The sequence below is a fragment of the Apus apus genome, chromosome 2 (assembly GCF_020740795.1).
Source record: "Apus apus isolate bApuApu2 chromosome 2, bApuApu2.pri.cur, whole genome shotgun sequence".
NCBI classification, from domain to species: Eukaryota; Metazoa; Chordata; class Aves; order Apodiformes; family Apodidae; genus Apus; species Apus apus.
Window position 1 is genome coordinate 47,295,748 of NC_067283.1, and position 20,826 is coordinate 47,316,573.

The following is a 20,826-nucleotide window of genomic DNA, read 5'->3' on the forward strand; positions in this document are numbered from 1 at the left end:
TTATTAAAAATATATACATACATGTATCCATGCATGCATATGTGTCTTTGCTTTTGAAATACATCTTCTGAAAACCCAGCTTTCTCAGCAATGACATCCTGGTACCAAAAAGTTGAGATGTGGCTGCTACTCAGTCATTGGAAAGTATAGGCTTGGAGTTGCAGTGAGAAGGCTATGGGGAGGAATAGAAGCCTGGCAATCACTAAAGAGAAGCTTCACTTCCAATCAGCATAAAAAAGAATTCAATCAATGCCAAAATTGCTAGGTTTTAGGAGATATGTGCTATGAGCAGTGTAAATTTTTTATTCATGATTTCATGATGCAAGAAAGTGATTATGACTATCTAACTGGTTACTTTGGGGTGATTCTTGGATATCAGCAAATATATATAAATGCCAAGGAGCTGGACTTAATAATCCTTTTGAGTGCCTTCCAACTTGAGATAATCCATGATTCTATTACCTCATTTAAACAAAGCTGTCGAGTTTGTCAAGCAGTCAAGTCAGTTTGTCCTGCCACAAATACACGCACAACAGAGTTTTTTGGTAACCAACCACAGCCTCCAACCTGGGGCAAAGTCCACTGTTGCATAAAGACCCTGAAGAGCTCCACATCTCAAGTGAAACTGGCTTGCACCATCAGTCGTGAACAGCACCACCTCATCCCCAAGATGCCAGCGAAAGAGCCTCAGAAGGGAACGCAGATAGTCATAGTCACAGGCAAAGTAGCTTCCATATTCATTCTCTACCTGCACAGTAAAAGTAAGGCAGTAAATTAGTAGCCAATTTCAGCCTGCATCTGATACTAGAAATGGAAAGCCCAAATCCAACTATTCTCTTCTCTGGACAGCAGTGCTGAAAATGTCATTTTAACTCCAGACCTGAGGAGTAAGAGAAGACAACACTTCTAGGCACTCATTCCTCTCACCCGTATCTTACTACGGAGCAATCATTGTGTGTAGATAAGTAATTTTCCTACAAAACCACCCTCCACCTAAAAATCTCTACCCTAGCTACTTAGCAACAGTGATCAAAACACAGTTTTTATTAAAAATTGAGAGCTATTGTGTCCTGAAACATTTACAGCCTAAGTTAGGTGCTAAGAGCTAAAAAGCTTAAACTTTGAGGGCATTTTTTGTCACAAGTTTTAGGCTTATTCAATACTGCATTTGCTTCCATCTGCAGGTATCCTTATTCTCCTTTTTCCTGTCAGAGGCTTCCAAGCAACTGTAATTCATTGTGGATTTATGTGAGAACTGGCATGAAACTTGGATATAAAAAGCTTCACAAGTTTCCTCTATTCCTTCCTATAAGTTATGGGAAACAACTTTGCTAGAGCAGACAAATGCTCTCTGAATTCTGGAAATAGTGCATTTGGTTCTTTAGGATAAGGGATTACATCAGAATCTTTCAGCTACCTGAAACTCTTAAGGAATATCTGTGACATAACCTCCCAAGACCCATCGAGTGTCTGCATCCATGCTGCTTGGATTCATTTATTTTCAGGGAGTTACCTGCACCATGATGATTGGACCTCCATTTTGGTAGAGATGAGGCCTCATCTTTGGCAGAAGGACACCCATCCAATTCTCTACTGCTGCCATGTAATCTGTGATACACACAGTATAAATGTTGAATAACTTTTCTGCTTCTTTTCTGGTTTTTGTTTTAAGTTATATATGGGTAGTTTTTACCGAGGATTCTAAATACACAACATATAATAGAACAGCATTTAACGAACTGATATGCTCTTACACATGTCCATAAATGTCAGCTTCTGGTACAGTTTACTAAAAAACAAAACATTTAAATATTGACGAACTTTGAAAAATCACCAGGAAGACTTCAATATGTTTTACACAAGTTGCCCTAATACATTCCAACAGGAAAATAAATTTAAATATTGCTATGTGTACTATTTAAAAAAAAAATAGATAATGAGCAGAACTGAAGTCAGATATGATGTATAACTTGGTCCCCTGATACACACTTCAATAACTACATTAATCTCCTATCTCATCTCATTTCTCCATGTCTGGTCTGTGACCAGGTAGTACATAAGAATGCTGTAACTAGTTCTGGAATTACATACACAGTGACCAGCCATAAAGGACCTCCACAACCAAAAAATTGAAAGCTGAGAGCTGCCTGTGTTTCCTCAGTGGTGACAATGATTTCTCTCTTGGCACCAATTTTCATGAAACTTGTCAATACCTTGGAAACTTTCTGTGCTACTTTGTTTGTTCTATATACTTCTTGAATGCACACTTCTACTTAAATTGCTGAAGACTTTACTCACAAGATAGCTTAAGCTGAAATATGAATTGTCTAGTAATGGCCTCAAACAGCAAGTCCCTTTTCTGCTAACGTGTATTTTTGCTAATCCTAGTTGATGCCTTTACCTGAATCAGAAGACCTAAGAACAATAGATTTCTTCTGCAACAGCCACGCAGGAAGACCTCCCTGAGAAAAGAAAGGGAATAACTTCAGTGGCTATTTTTAAGACATGATTTAGCCTTTTATCAAAGCATTTACTGAGACCTGGAGATTGATTTTCTACAAATAAGTACTAATTCCCAATGAAAAAAATAAAGTAAGTTTGCACTGTAAGAAGACACTTAGGATGCATGGATTTTCATACGCTAAACAAAGTCTTGTACAAGGATACACCAAGTATGTTTGTCTCCTGAAAGACAGAAATACTTGCATTAGATTTACCCTGGAAATGAGAACCATTATAAAAGGCTGTACCATGTCCCATTCTGCACAGATGTAAGGTCCAGCTCTCAGGATAACCAGCAAACCAGTGTCATTAGCAAGCTGCAGGAAATACTCTAGATCTTTGTCACCAGAAAAATCAAACACGCCCTGCTGGAGTTCATGGAAGTTCCACGGCACATACCTATGGAGAGAGAAGATCACCTGCCATTAGGAAACTGAGACTAAACCAGAATTCCAAATAACAATTGGCTGCACTACACACCCCAGAGATCTGAATGCTGAATTGGTGTTTGCATCATTAAAAGACAGGAATAACTCTAGGGCCCTTCTTCAGTGAAGTACTTCATATAGAGGAAGGTGTTAAAGTTAATACTGAAATAATAGTTAATATTTTTTAGTATTCTCTGCAGGGGTCTAGATCAATTCAAGAACAGATTTTCATAGTGCCATTTTGAAAGCATGATGTCTGCTCCAAAATTTAAATAGTTAACAGGTTTGATGTGAGCAAGTCAGTTGCCAGCTGTATAGTGGTGGGAGGTGTGTAATGAGAGGAATATTGTAAGCCACACAAGAACAAGCTTGGCCAAAACACATGTCTCTTCATTAACGTATCACCCAGCTTGCACAGAAAACACCAACTGGGCTGACAGATCAACGCTGCCGCCACAACAAAGAACTTATAAATGCTAAAGCCTCAAATTATATTGCATCTAGGTCCTGAAAGTTTTAAATAACCAGGAGCAGTACAGGTTCTGGAAAGCTACCATAGGAAGAATGGTCAAGTTGGAGGATGCTAAGATGCCCAAGAGCCTGGACAAAGTAAAGCTTCATTTAAACCAAGTAACAAAACTGCCAAACAAGCAGATAACCATTTGAGAGAACACATCTCTTCTGCTTCCAGGACTTAGGAAACCACAACCTCACCACAGAACACCTCACAGAAGATGAACACACACACACTTGGTTGCAAGGCAACAACAAAACATTATCTACCAACTACTATGCAGTGTTGAAGCTTGTGGCCAATGCTTGACAACCATGAGTTTCGGCTTGGGGTAGTACTAAGTGGCAGTCATAGCATAGACAGACATTAAAATTAAGAATGAGTACAGCATGAGCATGGATTCAAGAGAAGCAAACAACTCATTTGCCATGCATTTCATTTTTTGCACATAGGTTTGCAATCCCTCTAAGAGAGCTTTTGCCACTGTTCCACAGTTACAAAATAAAATATCTAGAAAAATTTGTATAACCAAAACCGTGGTTAGTCAAGCAGAGATCCTCTCAGGCAACACTCTTCTCACTGTCTGAGTTTATGTGTTTCAGAGTTAATTTTGTAACAACTACCCAAGAGGGAAAAAAGTACAGAAAACACTGCTTTCAATAAGCAAGAAAAACAGGAACCCTCACATGAACACAATAGTGAAACTGCCACGGTCATACATACATGCATATGAACATGAAATACAACAACTATAATATTTCAGCAACAATAGGTAATATTATAGCCTCACAAATGCCAAAATCTTAAGCCTCTGTTTGAAAATATAAAGCTTAAAATTTGTATGCCAGAATGGAGTCAAAACAACACACTCAGGCATAAAAATGCACATTTTCCCCTCCATGTAGTATATTTTATTTCCTTGTCAACCTGGTCTAATTCCTTCTGAAGCACACTGTTAAACCAAATGTGCATTTAATGAAGACATGAACCATGTGAAAATACTTCAACCTTAGTTTAGTGTTGTGCCTTTTGTCTAAATTTCAAGCAGAGGAGCAAGCTGATGGATGATGTTTAAGATCAAAGCAGATAAAGTAGAAAACTATTAAAAGCAAATTACCAACATACCTCAAAGCAGCTAATATGAGAGTATTGTATTGTGCTTGCTTTCCCTGTTCCATATACTGCTATCCAAGTTATCACTGCAGATCATTTTAGTTTGCTTTATGCCATAACCACTATGTTATTTTCAAAACTGTTGCACAGAAATACAGAATTCTTGTAAGTTATGTATGTGTGACTACAGATTTGTCAAGGACAGATAAACCTAACTCATTTGTTCACAGGAAAAGTTGTCTAAAGTATCAGAGAAAAGGAAAAAAGGTGATGTCTCTTGACTAAGCAAGGCTTTTGGTACTTTGGTGTATTATATCCTTCTATGTAAACAAGAAAAAGAAGAGGCTAGTTGGTATTAACATAGAATAAAAAAATAACCAGAAAAGAACAACCTGCAATCTTCTGGGAAAGCAATGGAATATTTTAAGGAGTATTCCAAGTCTCTTTGGTAGGTCTAACTGTATTCAAAGTTTTTATTGACATATGGGTGACATAATGCACAGCATGCTTTGCAAACAGGGAGCAGCTTCAAATCTATTGATGAACATGATATGAAGAAATACTAGATGTTTAGCTTAAATCACCAAGTTTGATTGTGAACAATTTGTTCTGTTTAAATCTTTTAGCATTAGCATGAGCAGCTGGATTTGCAGAAGCCTTACACCACAAGCTGTGGACTTTGGCCTAGATACGTTTTTGGCTGCGATACAGTTCATTTTCCTCCTAGCAGCTTATACAGGGCTGTGTTTTGGCTTTAGTATGAGAAAAATGTTGATAACGCACTGATGTTTTAGTTGTTGCTAAATAATGTTTATTTTAAGTCCAAGACTTTTAAGTTTCGCTCACAGGAAGCACAAATGGGGACGATAAGGAGACTACAACTGTAAGCAGAAGCTGAAACTCTCTAAGTACAGTTCATGGTCTGCTGGATTTAAAGAATCCAATAAGGTGTTAGCAGACCCCAGACCAAAAGTTACCACTGGACCAAAAAGGCACTTGAAGAACATGTGAAGAGGTGCATAGATTGTATGCGTATAATTGCTCAGCAATTTCTTTGCCCAGGGTCCCTGTCTGCGGGCACCCAGCTCGAGCCAGTTTTCCACCGGACCATCTGAGTAAATTATTTTTTTAACATAAGATTATATACCTGAGACTCTGCTCAGGGAAACCTAGGGTCAATCCTGAAAGAAAGAGGAAGTGCCTGAGGGTGTGGGTGTGTGAAAGGATTGGAAAGGGGCACCCGTCAGCTCCCCAGAGTCGCCCACTGTGAAGTGGGTTTGGTCCTCACAGGCAAAGTCTCAGGTGGTCTGTGTGTGACTGCTTGAATGGTGTGAAGCTGGGGTAGCAGTTTCTCCTTTAGCAACTACCAGGAATTCTAAATGCTCTTAACTAAAGCCCAACATGATCTGGTATCAACAAGGAATTAAGATTTATCACTTTAATTCTCTCTCGCACAGCAAGAAGGCAAAAATTACTAAATGAGAAGGATGACCTATGGAAGTGGTATTCATAGGAACAGGATCTGCAGGTACCACTGAAAAGTACCATCTGATTATCAATCACCAAGGTGACACCACAGTACAAGAGAAAGCTCTTCCTGTCTTCCAGACATGTTCATTCACTGAAAAAATGCCTCTAGCAGAGAGCTGCACCGGTCTGAGCTAAATAAAGATTACTGGATGTTAACTTCATAAGAGTTTCTCACTGCCTAAAATACTGCTACAAAAAGACGGCAGCTGCTTATACTCCTTTCTTTTTAGGCTACCAAACAAGGCAACCAAATAACTGCTAAGTTATTTTTAGGCTACCAAATAACTGGTAAGTAAATTACAAGCTAATACGAGAAAAGCATTCTAGCTGCTTACACCTTAAGCTGCTTAATTACATCTTGTAACCTGTTAGTTACAAAACTAGACTCATTGGAGAGTTTATGAACTTGTTCTAGAAACAAGTCTGAAGGTCTAAATATGCTTATAGCATCTAAGACGAGGACAACAGGGTTTCTCCAGCTCCCTTACTTGCAAGACGGAAGCAGACAAAACTGTTTCTGGAAGAGTTTTTTTATGTCCCATGCTTCCCCACAAGGCTGGAAATAAAAGAAGATTTTAGTGGAAAAGAAGGGATGAAAGTGAAGAATAAATATATATTAAATGCTTTCTTACAGAATGAATCATAATATACATGTATTTTAAACATTGGTCTAAGAATTGTTATTAATACACTTTAATCCCCTAGCACGTTTTCTACAGCTAGCAACATCCTCAAATTGAACAATTTTACTCTGAAACTATTATTAGCAAGTATAATTCCTATACAGCATTGTAAAACTTCTGTCAGCTGTTAATGCTGTACTGCTTCAGCTACAGAATAATGAATTTATAAAGAAATGCTACGTTCTTTTTCCAAACTTGAAACATTGCATTTCTTCTGTATTTGAGTAAAAGCATTTACTCTACATTTGTATACAACTTTTAAGCTTGATCCTAAAACCTTTTCTTTAAAGCCACAATTTTCCTCTCCTATTTCAGAGATGTCAACTGGCAAGAAAACCAACTTTAACTACCTTTAATGTACAGGATAATTCTTCTCTGTAATACCAGGGTAGTTGTTTGGGTTTTTTTAATTGCATAAAATTAAATATCTTGTACTATTTTCACAAATAATTGAGCCACACTTTATACATGCTAGTTAAATTACACATTTATGCACCTTTGAAAGAGTAAATTGTGCTTATTTTTTAATTAACAAATACTCTAAACAGCCACTCTTTCTTAGAGGGACTTTACGGAATCACAGCTTTTTGCTCATTAGTCAATTAATGCAGTAAAACAAAATCCCCAACACTATTCAACTTGCTGTGATCCTGTTAGGTAACTGCTGATTCTTACAGGAAGCATCTCCACAGATCTGTAAATCCCGTAAATATTTAGCCCCATCTAGTGGGGGTTAATTGTTTATCCCCTCCAAGTCAAAAATCCCAAACTAAACCACTAGCTTTCAGTCCTTTCCAGATGTCTTAGATAGCATTCATTTCTAGATGGCAGACACAGTTTAGGATCTGGAAAAAAGGACAGTTACCCTTGTGTGACCAGATGCCTCTGTGTGCTACCTACTGAGGGTGAGGAGTAGAGCTCCTAGGAACACCTCCACGATCCTCTCGGATGTCACACCAAACATAACATCAAATTTCAACCTGTTAATTGGAAGGTTTAGACTTGGATATTTTAAGCTTTAATGCTAGATCCAGCTTCCTATCATGTGTTTTCTCATATTCTGCTATTGCTTAAGATGCTTTCAGGTGCAGATGGTTATACACATATACTGGTTTCACTCGTACATGAGTCCCAGGTGAGCTGCTGACTCAGCCATTAGCTAAACGATGCCTCAAGGCATAACAAACCTTTCAGAAATGAGGCTGCAGAGAGAAGGAAAGAGCAGGTTTGGCTTGCTTTAACCACAAGGTATTCATGGAGGAAAAGCCTGTAATAAAAGGATCCTGTTTCCCTTGAAGCAGTAAGCCTCACAGGGAGCATCTTGATAAGAACAAGGAAGGTTCCCATGTCTCGTGGGAAAAAATCCAAGCAGCAAAATCACTGTCTTCAGCAGTGGCCCCAGGGTTGGGAGTCCAACTATCACATTTTGCCAGAAGGTCTGGCAGTCCTGCTGGCCCATTCCAAAACAACTTCACACAACTGGTATCTCAATTCCTTCCTAATAGTTTTACTGACCCAGGAAAGAATACGCAGGAGAAACAAAACCAAAAAAACAACCCCCCAAAACCCCACAACAAATTATCTAGACCAATTTCCACTTTTACCAAAAGCACACAAAATCACATCAGATTTGTTCAGTGTAACATGAAAATGCATTCCTTTATCTCAAATAATCAAGAGCAGTAAGGCTTCATTACCTGCAAACTTCAAAGAAAAACAAAAGGGTTTGGGTGAGTGGTTTGTTGGGTCTTTTTAGCACGAAGACAGAAAGACAGATCAGTGTCAAATGGAAAGATGCATGGATTTTATTCTTTTAGCAAATGCAAGGCATTTGCAAGGTTTTTACTGTTTTCAGACATACAAAAAAGAGAGACACCTCTAAATTTGGAAAAAAAAAAAGTAACTTCTTCTCTTTCCCTGCCATCTGTTCTTCAAATTCTAACTCTTACTAATCACATTCCCAAGTGTACTGGGCAAGCCTGCAACAGAACACAGATTTCAAGGGAGAAGACTGAGACTGCAACGCTGCCACTGAGCAAAGTGCCCTGGGCTACAGGCTCTGCACTGCCAGGACCAACACTGTCTGGCAGCCCATAGCTCACAAGCAGTCTGTTTCAAAGAAAAGCTCTAAGCTTTGTAATTATTTGGGAAAGACAAACAAGCATGTTTAGAAGTTTGGGAATTACAACCACTGCATGAAAAAACTGTGCCTTACACTTTTCACTTTCCTACCACTCCTGTTCCCTTGTCAAGGAAGCTTTTGCAAAAATCAGAGTACGCTGCATTTTTTTATTTAAATCTGTGCCTCACCTGTTGTAATGAGTACACAACCAAGAAGGTAAGACAAGAAAGACGGACCAAAGGTTTGGTAAATGCAACTGAGAGCTGTCTAAAATGTCTATTTTTCTAAATTTAAACACTCTTGGTGAAACAGCTTTAAATATGACTGCCACCCTTGCCAGTATTTCCAAGCCTTCAGGGCAATACGACCCAGTCTGTATTAAGAGACTATTGTACCATCTCATCTGCCTTTTGACCTGAGATTATAATGCCAAAGGCAGAGCACAAACAACTGTTTCATCATTGCCAAAGTTCACAGTTCAACAATTTATTTCCGGTCACATTTGAACCCTGGGTTGTGAAAGCAAGAGGTGTTGCCAATCAGCAGGGAAGTGGACTGTTTGCTATAACCTGCCCAAGTGTCCCAGTCCATGTGGATAGAGGTCATCCTGTACCACATTCTCCAGAGATTTTTCACCTATTACTTAAAAACTGATAAACCAGTGGTAGTATTCCACTCAACCACTTCTCATACATCTCCCAGGACTGCAAAACACTTTGAAGTCAACAGCTACTTACGTTTGAATGGCATCAAGCCCTGCCATCTTCATCTTCAACAAGCGGTCTCTCCAGTAGTAGCGAGGCACCCGTGAGTAGTGAATGCTACCTGAGATGTACCGGAAAGGCATCCCATCCTTGACAAAGCAGTCACGTTCATAATCAATCCCAAAACTCCTCTGCGGTATAATCTGCATACAAAAATAAAGACAAAACAAAACCAACAACACAAACCACAATATAATCTTTTTCTGCCTTGAAAGAGACTGAGAACAGTCTATATAGCATCTGTGGGTCATCCACAATAGAAGGTACAATGGTGTTAAAACAACTGATTGTCAATGGCTCTCCACTAGCTATATAAGGCCCACCTGAGCCTAACACTTCAAAGGACTAGAATATATCTGCCAACCACTACAAAGTGACAGGATACACCAAAATAAACTGCATGCATTCCCCACTTTTAATAAGCATATAGCACCATCTTTCTACAGTAACACTTTTTGCATTTGCTTACACCAGCACAAATGATAAGGAATTAAGTGAAATTTGGGGCATGCCAACAATTCGCACTCAAGGTTTCAACTTACTAAACAGCTGAAAAACAGAACCCTAATTTCAACTTAAAATCATGCTCAAGTCTACAAGCAAAATCCAGCTGAGAGCTTTTGGAGGAACAAATGCCACACTGTAAATACTCCAGGGCACCGATACATACACATTTGAAAGCTTAGTTTCTGGTAAGCATAAAGCCATTTGATAGATCTGTCTGGCAAACTGCATCATTAACACAGCTCCCTAAAAATGAGTTCTTTTCAGATAAAGTCCACCTTTCAATACTTTTCCAGCTAAGCACACCCAAAGCAGTGAACTTAAAAAGAAGCACATAAATTAAGAGTAAGAATCTGTACGTCCTAGCCATATGAAAAATAACAAGTGAGCCTGTGATCTTAGTAAGATTTAAACTGCTGTGACAAACAGCAGAATTTCTTTTACTTGTAAAAACCAAGGAAAAGCAGAAGACCTTTTTTTAAGTGCCTGGTCCTATGTCTTTAAGAACCATTTGATTTTTAAAATTATTTTTTTCCTTTAAACAAACCATAACATCTCACGTCTTACATATCCCATATGTTTGGCATCCCTGTCACCAGTACCACTTTTGTCCTCCACACACCACTGAATAGGTGATTGGTTGTCTTCATGTTTGATGTCTTTGCATTTTATCAGACTCACTACTGAGCACATTCTAAAAAAAATAAAATAAATTAAAAAATTCCTTCAGTGAAAGATCAGTAGGGATTTATGAAGCAAAATCACAAGTCAGCAAACATAATCAGTTTTTCTCCATCCCTAACAAAAATAAGTCAGAAATCAACCAAACAAACCTGCACATTAGGTTAGCCCAATTGAAACTCACCATTCAATAGAGTAAATTAAAAGCTGTTGAAGGACACCAGCTATGTTCTTGAAAAGACAGGCCTTGTTCTGTTCAATATTGAGAATGGGGCTTAGTAATTAGGAAACTGATTACATGAAACAAAAGCAATGAGATTAAAAAGGCAGGATAGATGTAGACCACCATATAACTTCAGGAGACCTCCACTAAACAAAAGCCAACCAACCATTGGAGGCAATCTGCCTAAGAAGTGGCCAACAAACCACACAACTCTAAAGAACCTTCCCATGAAAAGACTTCTGTTGACTACTGAACAATTTTGTTACAATGGTGTGTACAAATAGAGGTAGAGTAAAAAGAATGGAATAGAAGGACTGAAATGCAGCAGAAATGTATAACTATAAAGCTGCAAGTACTGAGACAACAATTGGGCCAACAATTGGGAACAACTGCCAACCAAGACTTAAGGCAACAAGACAGCAAAAAGGAGTCAATGCAACGTGTTACAGGCTAAAAGAACAAAAGTACAAAGGAAAAACACACTCTCGTGAAAAGTGGACAATGAAATTGCTGAACAAACATACCTATCCCTAGACTGCCATTAAACGGAGCAACTGAGTGAGATAACACTCTACAAACATTTAAAGACTACAAACTCCAAGGAGAAGAAAGACTACAGTGTGCTGCAACTGTGATAAAGATATTTCTTTCACAGAAAGGTTAAAATAAAGTTTTGGAAAATGTCTTAAAAGTCCATAGTGATCCAAAACATCCTGTCAACAATGAAAATGAAATGGTCTGTGTGGTGGATGTGTAACAATAGATTTGACAAGATACAGCTCTGAGCTAGCAGGGAAACAAGAACTGTAAGCGACTGCAAAGTATTGCATAGGGGAAGCTATTCAAGCCCTGATCCCACAAAAACACACCCATACTCAACATTACTTAAAGAGTTCCATAAAAAGTGAAATAAATGCTGACTAAACAAAGGTATGTATGTGCCAGGTGTCCATAAAATCAGGCCCTTGCAGAACTGGGAAATACAAAGCAACTGCTGTGGAACACAGGTAACTCAAAGGTTAGGATTCTCCCTGGGAAATTACGCTGTTGTAGTAACTACAGGCTCTTAAACTTGTAGAATACCACTACAGAGGATGCACAGGTATCTCCCATCTGCTTACTTTCCTTTCAATTCAAATCTAAGTGACACTGTGCTGATCTTTAATTTATAACCTGCATCTTGATTCCTGGACATCCTGCACTAGGATGGAATTGTACTGTGTGTATCCATCCCCTCAGGAAACTATTCACCCTAAAGAACACCAGGCAGACGTTTCACATTCTTCAGATGTTTTTTACTCTAGAGCACTGTAACAAGTTGCAGCATTAATGCAGAACCAGGTGCTTCAAAACCATTGTGATTACACGAAACTCAGAACCCAGGTGCACCAACATAATCTTGCAATATTAAGAAGAAAGACTTAAAAAGAGAGAAGCATTAGGGAAAAAGCGCATTAAAAGGCCATTATCCCTGGAAATAAAGGGAAGTCCAAATAAATTGCTGCTGCTTCCCTCTGAAAGAGGATTTTAACTCCCTCACTTAGACTAACCATGCCAAGAGGCTCTGTACTTTCTTTCTTAAATCAAGGAAAAAGTTATTTTTGCAACCTTAATGCCCTTTCAACATTTTATAGTGGGTATGTCTCTCAACAGAGGAAAAAAATTCATAGCTTCAGCACACAGAACTATTTAACAGTGGCTAGAATCTCTCATTCTCCAAATTTACAAAACAGGGTTTTTTTCTTATTTGAAAAGCAAACAAATATAGATACAAATCCTCAATGAACTCCTCCACCTGGGAAGATTTCTAACATCTCTTATGTAGAGCATTCAAACACAGAACACCTCTTTCTCTATCCCAAAGCTTCAGTATCAAAATTGAGAACCACAAACCACTAGTTTCCTTCTGCTCATTCAAAACACCCTCTTAGTATAACTTCTTTGCCCTTGCAGCTGTTCTTTTTCTCCATAACACGTCCTTACTTCTTCAGCCTGCACTTCTTCCCCCAGTAGGCATTAGACAAATTTGATAGTGGCCTTACCTTTCCCACCTTCCACCATGCCTAGCAATGTGGGTGTAAGATTTTCCAAAATTAGTCTGATTATCTGCCAGTACCTTTTTGTTAGTAAATTAGAATCAGCATGTTAAAATTATTCAGCATTTACTACTACAAAAACTACTGGGGAAAAAAAAAAGTCATTAGAGACATCCTTCTTGATAAGCAAATAAAGTTTTATTAAATCCCAATATTTAAAGCATTTCTTATATCACAGTTTACATATTTTTAAATCCACTCTACACTGAACAAATAATGTAATAAATATAACTTTGACAATGTGATGATACTATTCCATTCTGTTATTATTCTGACAGTGATTAACTCCCTCCCTCCCCCCCAACCCCCGCCCAGTGAACTGGCCTTTTATAGGAAAAAGGATGGATTATTTTAGTTAACTTCTCCAGATCAAATATACATATACACAAAAAAACCCCACAAAAAATATCAAAAAAAATTACAAATAAGCAGCACAGCCATTTTTTTCATCTGGAATACTGAACACAGGTCCAAATCATGTGCATTCAAGTCAATTTGGAAAAAGTATAGAAAAAACCTTGAAGGACAATTAGGGATTGCTGTCTTAAGAGAGATTTTAGAAAAGGTGCATTCCTCTTACTATCAAAACGAAAGTTGATCTAGGATACCCTCCATTCATACTTTAAAGAAAAAGCAAATTAGGAAAAGGCTTTGAAGTGTTTTTGCACAGATAGAAAACATTACAAGTGATAACTAATCATCAAGTAAACAAGATTTCAGAGGGAGGCAGTTGAAAGAAAAAAACTCAAGATGAAATTACATCAAGAAAACTCAATACATTTATGAAATGACAATATGACCACTCCTAAAAAGACAGTATCTGTTCCTAAAAGAATACACAAAGATCTTCAAAGTGGGGCACATACAAATTAATTAAGAAAGTCATCTATGCACCCCTGGGATGGAAGGACCAATTCAGCTAGGTTCTTGCACATATTTGGACAGAATGAGAAGAAAAATACAAAGGGTACAGGAAGAAAAAAAATTAAAATGCCAGAAACTCCTCCCAGACTGGCCTAGAGAGAATAATCTGCACTACTATACCCAGAACAAAGCTTTCAACTGAAGTCATGTTGGTAAGTAAACAGAGGCTATCAAGGCTATCAAGATTCTCTCTACATAAGACCATTTGACAATTGGCCAACAACGGGAAAGAACTTCAGAAGAACCCCAAGCAGGCAGTAGCCAGTGTTAAATACATGTAGAAACTTTAGAACACTTAAGCAGGTATTATTGCACAAGCATAAAGAAGTTTACAAAATTATAGGTGCTGGGAAACAGAAGTTATCTAGTCCAGCAAGTGAAGACCCTGATCAGTCAGGTGTTCAGATTTCAGACTAAAAGTAGACTGACTTTTCCAGCTCTTCCATCAATCTTCCAACACAAATGACACATTTACAGTATTTCTCAATATACCTGCGAGTAAAAATGCAAGATGCTTGTACAGAGGAACAGGATACAAAAAGCTTGTAAGTTAGAAACTGCCTGGCAATGGCAGGGGTGTGCTGAAGGGAGTGGATGAAGCACAACTTCACAATTCCACCTACAGAAAAACTCAACTTTTCAAGGTCTATGATACTCTTCAAACACCCCTTCATACACCTCCTACAAAACGGGAGCAGAAGCTGCAGAATGAAACAGAAGTGTCTGGTTCAGGATCATACAGGAAGGCAGAAAAAGGCTGAGCATGGCAGTTTTGGTCACGCCATCATCAGCCTCCTGTGTAAGCACAGATCTCCTTTGCTCCATGCTACACAGGTCTGCCTGAGAGGAACCCAGGTACTGGTGGGCAGAAAGGCAGAGCAAGGAAGACCCTGTGGCTACAGCTGGAGACTTCAGACTCAGAAACATGATTCCCAGATTTGTACTGTTTGTGGCATTTCATACAGAACATTGAGGTGTAAGGGGAGAAGAGCAGAAGGTGTACAGAAGTAATGTCCTTCATCAGCCTGGACAATATATGCACATTAATTTATAGCCAGGCTTTCTTAGATGAACACAAAGATATGTAAGCAAGAATGTTTTCTAGTATCTCAGATCTCCCAGAATTATATTAATTTGTGTTAACCCTTTAGAGGAAAGGCAGCAAGAAATTTTCCATCCCTCACTATTCTGTAGTAGATATTAATGTGCAAATGCTATTAAGGAAAGTCACCTGCAGCAGTCTTCAGTCCTCTTAAAAAGGACACCATATATTTGAAATACTAAAACTTGAAACAAAATTTAAGCATTAATCTATCTGCATTGTTTTCAATTAGCATCTCCTTACTCTTGTAAGAGAAAAATCATGGAAGAGAAATCAAGCATAAACAAAACAATATAGAATGAAGTGACTGAGTATTTCAGCTCTGGATTTTGTACTCTACATAAGCAGGTGCTGTATGCTCAGACAGGAAGGTAAGTTATGCTAATTACAAGTTTTCTCACTTGCTTTTATCAGAGCTACTTTCAATAAGTAATTACTAGATGCCCAGTTATTCTGGGGAAAATGCCTGCAGAAAGATAGCTACTTTCATCATTTGATATCTGTCTCCCCCACTTTTTAACAGGAAAAAAAATTGATTCTCAGGAACTGATTGATGCCTGGCATCTGGTACTGGTATGCAGCTCAGAGTGGAAGCCCCAGTGCATGCTGCAGACAGGATAGCAGGATAAAGATACCCAGCCTCAACAAAAAACCCAAACCCATTCTCTTCCCATAACATCTCTAGCGTGAGGCTTCTAGTTTACATACTCAGTGGACACTCTGTAGTCCTTTTAGGGATTTCACTACAAGACAGCAGAACTTCACCTGTCTGAGATTTGATAAGGGAGCTGCCTGATGGACATGAAGTAGCCACAGGACACAGATATTGCTAAACATGCACAGGACACATTATCTTCATGACATCAGTGTTATCTTTAAATCCAGAACATCAATAATAATTATCTCAAAGAACTAATTTAATTAATATTTTAACATGCTCCCCAGATTTGTTTCATAGGCCCAATATACAGTTAGTGTCTTTTTGCTCAAACTTAACAGAACCTGCTGAAGTCCACCCTAACTGATCTTCTCCGGCTTCCCTGAATAAGGATTTGCTTTCAGAGCAGAAAAGCCACTATAGTGACTAAAAAGGCTGGTAGAACTCTGGCAAATGGAAACTCCTCAAGGACAACGTAGAATTATCTCTGTTATTTCAGCTCTGCTGCCCAGCCTCATGGGAATCCCAAAGTACATTGTCCCCGGGCTGACATAGACAAAGGTGTTCTGCCCAACTTCGTACAAGCCAACAAAGAAGGGATTCAGAAAATAAGCCCCAGCATGTAGTGGAAACATCTGCCCTCCGTGAGTATGGCCAGAGAGAATTAAATTTATGTCTGGTCTCTCTTGAAGGGCCCACTTTGCAGCAATTGGCTGATGAGCTAACAGCACTATTGCATGCTCACTTGTACAATCTGTGAGTGCTTTTTTCAAATCCATGCCATGCCCCGAGTAGCGCAATACATCTGCTTCAATATCATCAACGCCAGCCAGACAGAACCAGTCATCAGTGCTCTTTGGTGAAACAATCTTCACATTCTCATTATGGAGTGGCCGAATGTTAAATGATTTTAACAGCTCAAACCAGTTGCTAACATCTGATGTGTAGTACTCATGGTTTCCTGTAACAAAGTAAGTCCCCAAAGGGGATTTAAGTTCTCCAAGGGGCTCAACAGCAGGTCGTATGATCTCTGCCTCCGAGTCAGTCAGGTCCCCAACAATCACAGTGATATCTGGTTTCAAAGCATTAACCATTCTCACAATCATGGCAAGCTTGGTCTTCCCAACTGTGGGCCCCAGATGGATATCTGAAAGCAACACCACTTTCAGATTATTCATTGTTGAGGGCAGCTTAAGAACTGGAACCTCCACTGAATTCACAGTGGGAGGCTGGGAAGCATTTAACAGCCCAATGACAGTCAGCACAGCAGTAAGCATGACCGCCAAAACTGGTTTAATTGCTGTTCTGTTCTTGTTTCCAGTACCTGCCTTAGCACCTCTCCCAGCCAAGAACTTGTAAGCCTGCTCTACAGAGCCTAGAGTGAAAAGGAAGAAGATAAGAATGATATAGGCCCCCAGGCAAGTGTAGGCAGCTAAAGAAAAGAAATAGGGTTCTTCTGCAACAAGAAATAGCAATGTAAAGAAGCTTGAATGAGCCAAAGCTAGAAACATGAACACAGCTATTTTCCACGGTATGAAACAGACAGAGCTGGCAGCTGAAGACCTGGAGAACGTGGTGACTGTGCTTCTCCAAACATGAAGCGATCCTATCAACATGAGTGCATTAGCAAAGAGTGCCATCTGCAGCCTTAGAAACCAACGCCGCGTCCTGAGCTCGAGTTGCTCTGCCAGATAACTCCGTGAAAGCATCATGGAGAAGAAAACCACTCCTGCAGCCACTGCAGCCTTTGCTTCTAGAGGCAGTTGCTTGAAGGAGATCATCTTTGCTTCCTGACCGTTCCCTTCTGTTCTGCAGAAGTCTCCAGCAGGCAATAGTCTGGTTATGAAGGGATGCCTTGGGTCAACAAAGCCTGCAACCAGGAACCAGTATCAGCTGTTTTAAAACATTACACACATTCCCTTTTTCCCAGACTGCAATAAAAGGACTGTTACTCTGTACATAATACTCAAGACACTGCATCATGCAGAATCACTATCATAAAGACAGAAATTTCCTGATGTGGAATAAATCAAACAACTGAAAACACCGGATTCTGGCAGTCTACTTACAAGCTCCCTGCCTGCCCTCCTCAAGGATTCCTCCCTTCTGTTTTAGTTTTTTAATGCCATTTCCTTATTAAAACTTCCTTATAACAGATGGCAATCGTTCACAACAGTGATACAATGAGTACAGGAAACAACCACTATAGTATTTGCAACCAATCATAGTATTTGTAAACCCTGCTGCTTCTGTTAACACAGCACACACATCTTCTGCTCTTCTTCTTAAGCAGTTGGCTCCATTTCAAAAGCAGGTATCATCCTACATCATTCTTACTGAATGCAGGAGGTTCTACTGATACATACGAAATCAGCATGGAAATCCCCATTGGAATAGCTAGCAGATGCAAGTGCAAAGGAGGGATCAGCAGGTATTCTTGCCTCCAGTTGTAAATAGTCTTCCCCAAAGCCCTCAAAATTGTTAAAACCAGTGACATCCAAGTTGTGTTTTGCTACTCACTTCCACTATATGTACAGTTCCCACAACTCAACACCTATTTCAGCAAATACTGGTCTACCAGGACACAAATAACTTTAAAAGGGATTAAAACATCACACACTGTGCTCCTGTAAAAGTAAGGGAGCATATGTATCTCTGCCCCAAGATTGAAACAAACAAAACAAACAAAAAAAGGAAGCAAGCATCAGTTCTGCTTGAATCATACCAGAATTCCCTCTTTTATTCTGTATTTTCCTCAGAGTTCATAGTGTTCCTACTCGTGTTCAGTTTGCACACTTCTACTTAAAATAAACCTACTGTTTAACATTAACCATAACTAAAAAAATGTTTGGATGGTCTTTCACAACATACAATACAGGTCAAGTTTGAGATAGCAAACTACCTTACTTGAAGTAAGCGCATGTCACTGTGTGGCTTTCAAAACACTTCCTATCTCTCAGCCCACGCTTAACTAGAGAAAAAGTAAGCAATCCTTACAGCCAGAAATATCTTAGAACTAGGGCACGAAAGTAGCCTTGTAGGGCCCTGCAGGGAGCCTGATCCCAGAAATCTACAAACCCAAGTTTGCCATGTTGCTCATCTGCAGCATTTATATTCACAAGCTAATTAAAAAAAAAACAAACCCACAAAAAAAACCCAAAACAAACAAACAAAACCCAACCAAACAAAAAAAACACATTAGTACCTCTGTGATGATAGGACTCTGCTGTATTTTAAGGACTAGACCAAGAAGGGCCCCTTCCCTCTCTGCTTGGTCAGGGAACTGTGGGTTGACAGAAATTGTGCATCACAGCCTCCGTTCCTCAAGCCCACACTATTCTTAAAAAGAACAGTGCTATTTTACACACATGCCTCTAAAGAAAATAAACAAAGCTAGGAAGATAGCAGTGTAAGGAATGCTCCCCTGGTTCGAGTCCTCAGTTCCCCAAGACACCAGGCCATATACTGTCTGGACAACAGCAGTAAGAAATGCTGTTTAAAGAAACTACATGACCCCGGCCAATGTCCGTGGTCTGCTTCTTTCCTACTCCTCCAGCAGAAAAAGCTGTTCCATTAGCGATGTGGGAAGGCAAATCCTTGACTAGTTATTTCTGGATGTTGTTGTTGAACATGCTGTATTTTAATCTGGCTAATCCTTTTTTAGAATCTTTTATATACTGTCTGCTTCTACAGCCTCCTGTAGCAACAAATTCCAGAAACTCACTACACATTTCAAAAGCATCTTATCTGCTTCAAGCTAATGAACAAATCCAGCAAGTGCCACTCTTCTAATACTTCTAAGCCTACCTTTTTTAAGTCTCAGCCCTAACGCCACCCCTCAGAGACCATACTTACTGTCACCCAGCCTTTTCCCTTCGGTGCCTCCCACGAGGCTGCGCTACTTTTCGCACAGCTTTAACCAGCCGTGCGCCATTCAATTAGCAACATCTGGTGAGACGATACTGACACTCTGCTTCAGACTCACAGCCTAAGGGACGAGGCACGCCTCTCACACCAGCTGTAAAGACTGAGGACTTGCCTCAGCCGCCGGTTAGGCAGTGGGTACGGCATGCCGCTGGGCAAAGCAGGAACCAGAGAGTCAGCGCTGAACCTGGGCAGAAGGGGGAAAACGCGCTCTCCCCCCTCTCACACGCCGCGGGGAGAGCGCGTTTTCCCCACGGGATCTGCTAACGGAGCCCCGGCATCAGGTAACTGCAGCTCCATTTCCGCTGCCTTCCTGCCCCCCTCCCTCCACGAGTCGCTTAAAGAGGCCTCGTAAGACATAATTCCTGGGAGCGGAGCTTAAGCAGCGGCAGGAGCACAGTCGGCAGCCCCGTTTCAGCCCGCACCTCCAGCCAGCCCAGCGATTATCCCCGGGAGGCGGGGGGGGCACAGCTCACCACCCGGGAGGGGCTGCGGGCAAAGGCAGGCACCGCCAGCCCTTCCTCAAGGCGAAACGGCCCGGAGCCGGGCCCAGGGCGGTGGGCGGCAGCGGCCGGGCCTGTCGAGAAGGAGCCGGTCCCCCCGCCCCGCCGCCGCACCCGCCCCGCCAGCGGCCCCGCGGCAGCCACAGGCCCAGCACCTGTGCCCCCCGCAACGCCCCCGCGAACAGGGAACCGCTAACGACTCCAACGCGGACCAAAGCTAACCGCCTTCCTCCGGGGGGAGCGGGAAGAGGCCCCCCCCGCCAGCCGGGAGCCGTGCCCACCCGCCGGCCCCCTCCGAGCCCGGGGCCGCCCCGACAGCCGAGGGCCCGCGCGGTTCCGCCGCGGAGCGGGAGCCCTTAGCGGAGAGGGAGGCGAGGGGAACTCACCGCCGCCCGCAGAAGCACTGCCGAGCCGACCAGCGGGAGCAGAAGCCGCAGCAGCATGACGGAAGGCAGAGCGCAGCCACGGCGCGGCGCCGGACCCAACGCTCCCCGAGACGCCGGCCAGTAAGACCGCGGGGTCAGCTGACTGCCCCGCCCCGCCCCGCTCCTCTCC

General features: G+C 40.8%; 2 protein-coding genes across 2 annotated transcripts in view; both read right to left on the reverse strand.

The window, feature by feature from the left end:
• Window positions 1–20,741, reverse strand: part of GLB1 (galactosidase beta 1) — a 41,543-nt gene extending 20,802 nt beyond the window's left edge. Inside the window, exons 1-6 of the mRNA XM_051609966.1 lie at window positions 20,658–20,741; window positions 9,630–9,799; window positions 2,751–2,901; window positions 2,402–2,462; window positions 1,514–1,608; window positions 568–748 (exon numbers count right to left, since the gene is read on the reverse strand). Coding sequence (XP_051465926.1) covers window positions 568–748; window positions 1,514–1,608; window positions 2,402–2,462; window positions 2,751–2,901; window positions 9,630–9,799; window positions 20,658–20,714 — 715 coding nt within the window. The 5' untranslated portion in view covers window positions 20,715–20,741. The remainder of the gene's footprint in view (window positions 1–567; window positions 749–1,513; window positions 1,609–2,401; window positions 2,463–2,750; window positions 2,902–9,629; window positions 9,800–20,657) is intronic.
• TMPPE (transmembrane protein with metallophosphoesterase domain) lies at window positions 13,283–20,736 on the reverse strand. Its single transcript, XM_051609967.1, has 2 exons — window positions 20,658–20,736; window positions 13,283–17,714 (listed from the first exon to the last, which is right to left on the reverse strand). Exon 2 carries the CDS (start codon window positions 17,623–17,625, stop codon window positions 16,309–16,311), a length of 1,317 nt encoding a protein of 438 aa, XP_051465927.1. The 5' UTR covers window positions 17,626–17,714; window positions 20,658–20,736; the 3' UTR covers window positions 13,283–16,308.
• Window positions 20,742–20,826: the final 85 nt, after the last annotated feature.